Source organism: Zootoca vivipara, chromosome 9 (genome assembly GCF_965207765.1).
Source record: "Zootoca vivipara chromosome 9, rZooViv2.hap1.1, whole genome shotgun sequence".
Taxonomy (NCBI): domain Eukaryota; kingdom Metazoa; phylum Chordata; class Lepidosauria; order Squamata; family Lacertidae; genus Zootoca; species Zootoca vivipara.
The window spans coordinates 49,614,464-49,623,872 of record NC_142592.1 but is presented as its reverse complement, the minus strand read 5'-3'; the positions used below and the strand labels follow the sequence as shown (position 1 = coordinate 49,623,872).

The 9,409-nt window shown below is 41.9% G+C and overlaps 1 protein-coding gene across 1 annotated transcript; it reads left to right on the top strand.

Moving 5' to 3' along the window:
- Positions 1-2,329: 2,329 nt before the first annotated feature.
- Positions 2,330-8,319, top strand: SPIC (Spi-C transcription factor). Its single transcript, XM_035127839.2, is given in 6 exon segments — positions 2,330-2,379; positions 3,747-3,786; positions 4,425-4,518; positions 5,495-5,601; positions 6,743-6,851; positions 7,740-8,319. Coding segments are annotated over 6 exon segments (858 nt in total). The 3' UTR covers positions 8,198-8,319.
- Positions 8,320-9,409: the final 1,090 nt, after the last annotated feature.

Sequence of the window (9,409 nt, the reverse complement as noted above, 5' to 3'; positions counted from 1 at the left end):
CCTGCCTGGGCCACCTGGCACCACCGCTGTTCCTTGCTCTCTTGCCGGCCGTTGATCATACTGGTGTTGCCATGGCCGCAAGCTACAGAGCATGACAACAGTCTTACGTTTATATGTATATAGGAAGATATGTGTTTGGGTGTACATACACACACACACACACACACACACACACCTGCAAGCATACGCAGGGATACAGAAAAACAACAACTTGGTAATAAATTTTAGGCTAAGGGGAGAAATAGAAGATAGAAGGATGGGAAAATAAATCTTGATTTGGATAAATTGATTAACTATTGATGAAGAATAGATGATGTTTTTAGAATAGAATATTTGAGTGATAATGATAAAATGTGTTAGAATGATTTAAGATATGAAATGGAAATTGCTTAATTGGAATTTTAAAATGGACCCAGTGAGGGGGGAATTGAGGAAGTCAACAATGTTAAGTAAAAAATGTAAGAATTGATATATTTGTTTTCTTTTTCTTTTCTTTTATCCCTTTTTTGTTTTTTAAAGTTTTATTTTTTGTGATTTTGTAATATTGGAAAATGAATAAAAGTTATTTGAAGGAAAAAAAATGACAAGGGATGCATTCTCTCTTCTACATTATTTTTATTTTATTTCATTGCCCACTCTTTACCTTAAGGTCCCAGGGCATTGCAGGGAATTGGACGAGATGACCCTCCAAGTCCCTTCCAGCTCTACAACTCCATTAATTGAAAACACAACATTAAAAACAGTTTAAAAGAAATTGCAGTTGCAAGAAATATATATATATATATCTCAAGTGTCCAAGGCTTAAAAAGGTGCACCTTCAAGCATTCACAGAAAGCTGTATAGTGAAGGTGCCAGATGAAGCGCTGTGTGGAGGGAATTCCGCAACTGGGGAGCTGGCACAGATAATGCTTTCTCCTGGGCCAGTACCACCCAGAACTTCTTAGGGTGGTAGAACTGAAGAAGCTGTCCTCTTTTGCATTTAGCCCTCCAATTCAAAAGCTCTCTCTCTTTTTGCAGTTGGTTGGTTGTAAGCAAGGTGGCAGGAATCTGGGGGTTGGTTGAGGGCAGACGGAGCTTGGTGGGGCAATGCCCCAGTTGTCCTAATGAACCAGCCTCTGCTGCCTAAATCTTCTTCAGTTTCAAAGCATTGATTCCATTTCTTTCCAGCAGAATAGCTAACCTCGGGTCCACCTTCGTGCTTGCCCTTTCCCTCTAGCATTAAGAAACTTCCTTCTTCTTTCTGCCTTTTCCCTTTGTTCATGAAAAGGCGGCAAAACCTCTTTTTTTAAAGCCAAGGCAGCAGTGTGCTGCATCTTTTGTTTTAAAGAGAAATCCCCAATTACATTACTTCCCCAAAATGGTTTATTTAAATGCAGCCCCTCTGTGGAGTTAATTTTTTCCTATGTTGCCTATAAGGCAGTTCCTGTGCACTTCGAGTCAGTGCCATTTCCTAGGTAAGTGTTTCCAGAATAATTGCTGAAAGATTTTAGCTGTTTTATTCCCTACTGTCACTTGGCTCCCATTCAAAAGTACTGCTATTGAGTGAGGGCATCCGGGGGTGGGGAGGGTGCGATGTGTGTGGCAAGCAGCCAGAATGTGATTGGGTGGGCCAAGATAACTTGGGGATAGCTCAGCTGGTAGAGCATGAAACTCTTAAGCTCAGAGTCGTGAGTTCAAGCCCCAGGTTGGGCAAAAGATTCCTGCATAGCTGCCAAGTTTTCCCTTTTCTCGCAAGGAAGCCTATTCAGCATAAGGGAATTTCCCTTTAAAAAAGGGAGAACTTGGCAGCTATGGATTCCTGCATTGCAGGGGGTTGGACGAGATGATTCTCGTGGTCTCTTCCAACTTTACAATTCTATGATTCTATAATTCTAAGCACCTCCGCTGTTATTATTTTCTTAATGCGAAGCAAGGGCAAGGGTGGAAGTTGGGCATACCGTATGCTCCAGTACACCCTACAGGGCTTTGTGGACACCAGCAACTGTCCACATATAACTGATGCCCAGAGTGATGAACAGCAACTCCAGACCCCCCAAGTGTCCCTATTTTCTAGGGGCGTCCCTCATTTAGAGAAGCCGTTCGGATTTCTGATTTGATCCCGTCCCACTTTTCCCAGGATGTCCCTATTTTCATAGGAGAAATGTTGGAGGGTGTGGAGTTATCCAACCCCTGAGCCGTCCGAAGGCAATCCTACGTAGGGAAGTTGGTTTAATGTTTTAATATGTGTTGGAAGCCTCCCAGAGTGGCTGGGGTAACCTAGTAAGATGTGTGGGGTATAAATAGTAAAATTATCATTATGGAATGGGACGTCCCTATTTTCATCGGAGAAATGATGAAGGGTATGAAACTCTTCTTCCTAACCACCAGTTCTCTGAAAAAGTAATGCCTTTCTAAAGCCAGTGACTTCAGCTGCTTGCAATGTAACCAGGTGCAAAGTGGGACATGGGCTCCTGTGCCCTAAAGGTTTGCTAACATTTTAACTAACAGTCACCTTTAACAGCAGCTTGATCTGCAAATATTAGCTGCAAGCCATACAAAGCTTCGCTTGCTCATTCATGTTCATAAAATTACTATTAAAGGCACAGGAGGAGGCTGGCACATTTATTTTCCCTTTTTGATGGACAGTCAGCGAGAAAAGAATTTTGACAAATGATCAGCTTGTTGTCCAGCAAGGAGAATAACAGGTTTTGGCAAATTCTCCATCCCATGCACTGAGCAGAAGCCAAGGCTTATTTTGTATCTAGTCCAGGACCGTCTCTGTGACACAGCTGGATGTGTCACAACCTGTTTTTTAATACCCCAGTGTTTTAATTTTTTGCTGTGCGTGGCAAATTGCAGTCACAATAATTGTGGCTAGTGAAATCTAAATTCACCAGTAATATTAAACTTTCTTTCCTTCTTTCTTTCTTTCTGTCTTTCCATTGTCTTTTGGGTGTGATTATGTATACTCCAGTAAAACATCATTACTTGTTTTATTTTTAAAAATGTGCATCCCTCCCATCACTAGAGATGAGCAAATATATGAATTTTGGTTTCTCTCAGTTTCTCATTTTTCCAATCTTAAATTCAGTTCACCACATTTCTACATCAGTTTTTTTTTTTAAAAAAAAACATCATGAAAATGTGTAAGCTTTTTGGGGTATTTCTCCTAGTAAACACATCTGTATATGCATTTTTGCCTAATATTTACATTTTTGCAAAAGAGTTGTCTCTAATATAATTCAGGAAATCCATAAATCATTTACACAGTTCACTGATATCATACTTGCAATGAAGTGGGATTAGTTTTTTCAATAAAGTAAAACTCTCCTTTTGAATTTATATCACTTTAACAGTTATGGTTTCCCCCAAAGAATCCTGGGAACTGTAGCTTGTTAAGAGTACTGTACTGGAAATTGTTAGGAGACCATAGCTGCCAAGTTTTCCCTTTTCTCGCGAGGAAGCCTATTCAGCATAAGGGAAAATCCCTTAAAAAAGGGATAACTTGGCAGCTATGTTAGGAGACACTTAGCACTCTCACAGAACTACAATTCCCATAGCTCTCTGGGAAGAGGAACTGATCATTAAAGCAGTTTAGTAAGTCTGGGCTGTAAATAAATGGGGAAAAGTGCATGAGTAAATAAACTAAATTGGTAATAGGAGTGGAATCTGCCATCAATTATGGAAGAGAAATTATACCTCAATGTCATTTTTGGATTTTGAACAGTAACTCCAGCTCTAAATAAAGCTGTTTTGCTCTTACACAGGCTTGAAGATCTGATATTTGCTTTTTTAAAAACAGAAATGGTAAGTTTGCAAGCCATTGGTTTCTTTCTTTGAGAAAAGCTTTCCAATTTTTTCTAAGGAATTCTTTATGAAGTCACTTTAATTGCTATCATTGCTTAGTCATTCTTCAGCTGGAGATCTGTCAGATGCAGAGCAGCATATGCTTACGGAAATTACCAAAATGTGGTGAAGATATAAACTTTGTCCGCCATTCTGTAGTTTAATAGGCAGTTGGCTGTCTTCATGATTTTTCTCTCATTGTGATTTTTGCCAGAGCCTGCTCTTTTGATTCACTGCCCCCTGAAGGAGGCAGGGGAGAGACGAGCTGGGAGAGTTAACGGGGGCTGCAGGAATCAAGAGAAGCGTTGGCTGGCTTCATGGCGATATATTCCCAGGTCAAAAATTATGAAAGCATTGTCACGATATGGACAGCCCTAATCACATCTCTCAGAAACTCATCACAGTGAATGCAACGGTTGCATGTCCCGACTGCTCTCCTAATTTGGGCAGCAGGCTTTTGTCATCCTGGAAAATGCCCCCCGCCCCCACTCAAATTCAGAGAGCAAGTCTGGCAACTCCCAAATAGATATTTCGGAAATATATATAATGGTGTATACAAAGCTGCATCTTGCACATTTTCAGTTATATGTTTGTCACAGAGTTTTACAGATCAAGACTTGCTAGGACAAGCCTTTGAAGATGCCTTGGAGGTGTTACAGCAACATTCCTATGGGGACTGTAATTATGCGCCAGGTAAAAAAGCAAAACTAGTTATTTTCCAGCTTTATTTTATTTTATTTGTTACATCTTTATCCTGCTCTTCTCCCCAAAGTCCCAAGTTTTGATTATGTGTAAGTTCCAATTATTTCTGAATGTCAGAATATACATGAAAAAGACACACTTTCTGTTTTCCCCACCTGTCCCTCAAATCTGATGTGTTCAGCCTAAAAAACTTATGGTAATTTACATTATGGACAAAGAATCCAGCAAACAATTGCTGGAGTAAAATGTGTATTAAATCTAATTATTTATAGTTTCATTTCCACCCCAGGATGGCATACTTATTCCCTCCAATTTTAATCTGCACAACAGCCCTGTGAGGTTTGTTTAGCTGGGGGATCATGGTTGCTGCAGCATCATCTCCTATTCAGCTTTGAGGCTAAGTGAGAATCTGAACCTAGGCCTTCCTAGTCCAATACAGTAAGCCATACCCATCAACTGTCCTGGAAAAACTGTGACATCCCGTTTCCCCCCACGACCACGAGAGTATGGTGGCCATTTTGGGTGCCTCACTCTTGTGTGATTTTGGGCCAATATCTTAACCCTCCCCCCAAAAAAGATTGGGCACTATGCCCCCCCCCCAAATGCTCTTTCTGGGTCCATGATCTTGCATGGGTCATGCAACTTGCATGGGAAAATGGTGTCCTGAATTTGATCTGCGTTGTGTAAGACACATCTCAGAGTGAGCTCTCCAGTAGAGTAGAATTTTGAACAGCCCTGTTCAGGCATTATCCTCCATGTGGAGATTATTTTCTTTTATACACTTAGTTTTAAACTGTTTGTATTCTCTGCTTAGCATTTTATTGCTTATGGTTGTAATTTAGCATTTAACTGTAAGCCTCGCAGCATATTGCTATTGGGCAACAAATAAATATTGTAAATGAATGCCCTGGAGCGTTTACATTTCTTCTTTACCTCTTGCTGACATATTCTGTTTATTTTCTCCAAGAAGACTTTAAAAACTGTTTGACTTACCATCACCATTCTCTCCAAGCAAATCCAAGTTACCTATCAGATAAACCAATATATAGTTGGAGTGAAACACCGACTTTACTAGTAAGTAAAACTCAGTATTTAAGTGCAGGGGTGGTGGCGGAGAAATGAAAAATGCATTCTGTTCTATTGCATTCTTGACATCAGAGGTGGGAAGCCTGTTTCAGCCCAAGGGCCATATTGGGGGCCACATGTTTATAGCGACTGGGGCCAGAGGTAACAAGCAAAGCTTATGACCCCACCTTTGTTCAGTAGGCTATATTCCAGTCACACAAAATCAAAAGTTTCTACATGTACACAACCCACATCTCTCTATCCAGGCAAGCCAGAGGCATCATCAGAGTTCAAAGATGCTTTCCAGCTGAGCAAAAGCAGGAGAGTGCAGAACAGGACCAGTGATCGGTGGGACCCAGGAAGGGTGTGTGGCTTTGAGAGAGTCTCAAGTCTCATCTCTGACTAGTTTCCCCTGCCCTGCTCCTACCATGCTCATGAGAGCCAGTGTGGTGCAGTGGTTAAGAGTAGTAGACTCATAATTTGGGGAACCGGGTTCGCGTCTCCGCTCCTCCACATAAGCTAGTCACACTTCCCTGAAGTCTCTCAGCCCCACTCACCTCACACAGTGTTTGTTGTGGGGGAGGAAGGGAAAGGAGAATGTTAGCCGCTTTGAGACTCCTTAGGGTAGTGATAAAGCGGGATATCAATTCCAAACTCTTCTTCTTCTTTTTTAGCATGAAAATCTGAGGTGGGGAATACTTTTCATGTAGACCTCTATGTGTGAAGACCTGGGGCCCTGCATGATCAGAGTTTCAGAGCTTTGGGAAGGTTGCATGCATAGAAGTCTATGTGTGAGGTCCTCCTCACTTCAGAGTCACAGCATGGGCGTAGCCAGGATTTTTGTTAGGGGGCAGACCTTTTGCTGGGGTGGGGGGTAGAACCTCAGTTTGCTGTGTATTTTTATTGATTTTTATTGATTTAGGAGGGTAGCTGCCCTTCCCTGCCCCCCGGCTACACTCATGACAGATAGCCATTGTGGGATTAGCCAAAGCCCTTCACCATCAGAGGCAAAGCCAAAGCATAGCTCCACAGACCTTTGCTCCTTCATTGAAGAAGGCTTTGGTCACTGTGGAATTCTAGAGAGTAGGTACGGTAAATAACTTCACTCCATTTCACGTCTCCTCACACTATTATTGTCCATTTCTTTAAGAATACAGAGGCAGATTTTTATCTGGGTGCAGCTGAGTACCATACTCTGCAGACTGTTCCAGAAAATCCAGAGATGTGTGCCATACCTTTGCAGCAAAAAGGCAGGAAAGGTTTGTGAACATTCTGGCAATTACATGTGTGCATTGTTTTGATTCTAGATCAGGGTTCGTCAACTTTTGGGGGCGAGTGGGCACATCTGGTATTTGGACTAAGCACCATGGGCACCAGTCACAAAATGGCAGCTGTGGGAGCATGACATAACACAAAATGGCTGCCATGGGGATGTGGCATAACATAAAATGGTTGCTGAAGAGGCATGACATTATGTCTGCCACATCTAAATGGGTATCTAAAAGAGCAGAAAGAGAGGACCACAAAATTATATGGGCATGCCCCATCAATTTTATGGGCAGTGGAAGGCACTTATATCAGCTCCCGCTGTGCTCACTCACACAGAGAAGCTGTTTGCAGCTTTCCTCTGTTCAGAATGGAAGGAAAGGTAGGTGTCAAATCCCGACATCCAATGAGATGTGGGGTCAGGGGTATTTTACAATTTGGCCAACGTGAGGAGAATTTAGACCACTCAATGGCCCACTGTGAACAATTCGTTCTGCACTTTGCTGACAAAATCACTTGGATCCATTCTGACTTGGATGCTATAGTTGATACAGATCTGGTGGATATAACTGGCCTCTGCTTGTCCAGTGTTAATGGATACTTTTTAATTTTGTACAGCCCAAGGATCCTAGATCCTTGTCCTTCCTTGTTCATCTGAAGGGCCAGTGGGGGACGGGCTAAGTGGGTGAAGGGAATGGTCAGTGCCTTCTTACAGCAAGGCATGGTTTCAGCATGCCCGAAGGAGGCAGTTATAAGAGCTCTATTGAAAAAGCCTCCCTTGAATCCCACCATGTTGGATAATTATCAGCCAGTCTCCAATATCCCATTTGGGGGCAAGGTATTGAACCTGTTTAATTTTATTTTTTTAAACTTCCTGATAGGCAGGAAGAAGCTTCGCCTGTTTGAATATATTCACGAATCTCTCCATAATCCAGACCTGGCAAACTGCATCCAGTGGTTAGATAAGCCCAATGGCGTCTTCCAGTTTGTTTCCAAACACAAGGAGAAATTGGCAGAACTGTGGGGGGAACGCAAGGGAAATCGGAAGATCATGACCTACCAGAAGATGGCCAGAGCTCTGAGGAATTACGGAAGAACAGGAGAAATTATTAAAATCCGAAGGAAACTGACCTATCAATTTGGTGCCATGGCTTTGCAAAGGCTTTCTCTGGCTTACTTTCATGGGAAAGAGGGAGATTTTGATCTCTGTCACCAAGGTGATCAAAAGTGCCAGTATGCAGACAGCTGGCTTTCTTATCATTACTACATGTAATGGATCAAGGATCATGAACTACAGCAGCTTTATAGCAATACAAATCCATTCTGTTATGAGTCTTAGAGAAACTTTGAAGGACAGCAACTCTTCTCCAGTGTATATTCCCCCCAGCCTCTTGAGATATCACATTATGCATCTGCACATGTGTTTTTTTTATGCTCCCTAAACTATTAACTCACTAGAAACCTGAAAACATATGCAAGCTTTCAGATTCACTTAAACCATTCTTCAGCCTTAGCTGGGATGCTCATAGGAGATGTTTAAGGCTATACTCCACATGTGCCTGGGAGTAAGTCCCAGAGAAACTTAGCAAGGCTTACTTCTACACAGATTTAGAGGCAAGGCTTACTTCTACATAGATTTAGAGGATCTATTTATTTCAATATATCTTTCTTCCAATTAACTGCACCCTCTTTAAGCATGCTTACTCAGAAGTAAAGTCTACTGAACTGTATCCCCAGTAAGTGTGTACAGTACAGGTACGTATGTTGCCTTAATGGTAGGGTTTAATGGCATATTACAATCACAAACCCAAATGTTAAGATCTCTGAGCATCCTAACGCATATAACACATCAGGAATTACTGTGGCTTATGTGTCTACATGGTTTGTGCATTTAATTTGCTTCTTACTGTATGTATCTCATTAAATATTAAATATTAAAGTCAGCATGGGTTTCTGAAAAATAAATCATGTCAGAGTAATCTGATCTCATTTTTTGACAGAATTACAAGCCTATCTTGATTTCAGCAAGGCCTTTGACAAGGTGCCCCATGATATTCTTGTAAAGAAACTGGTAAAATGCGGGCTAGACAATGCTACCAGTCAGTGGATTTTCAACTGGCTGACTGACCGAACCCAAAGGGTGCTCATCAATGGCTCCTCCTCATCCTGGAGAGTAGTGACTAGTGGGGTGCCACAGGGTTCTGTCTTGGGCCCAGTCTTATTCAACATCTTTATCAATGACTTGGATGATGGGCTTGAGGGCATCCTGAGCAAGTTTGCAGATGACACCAAATTGGGAGGGGTGGCTAATACCCCGGAGGACAGGATCACACTGCAAAATGACCTTAACAGATTAGACAACTGGGCCAAAGCAAACAAGATGAATTTTAACAAGGAGAAATGTAAAGTACTACACTTGGGCACCATAGTTCAAGAAGGATACTGACAAGCTGGAACGTGTCCAGAAGAGGGCAACGAAAATGGTCAAAGGCCTGGAAACGATGCCTTATGAGGAACGGCTTAGGGAGCTGGGTATGTTTAGCCTGGAGAA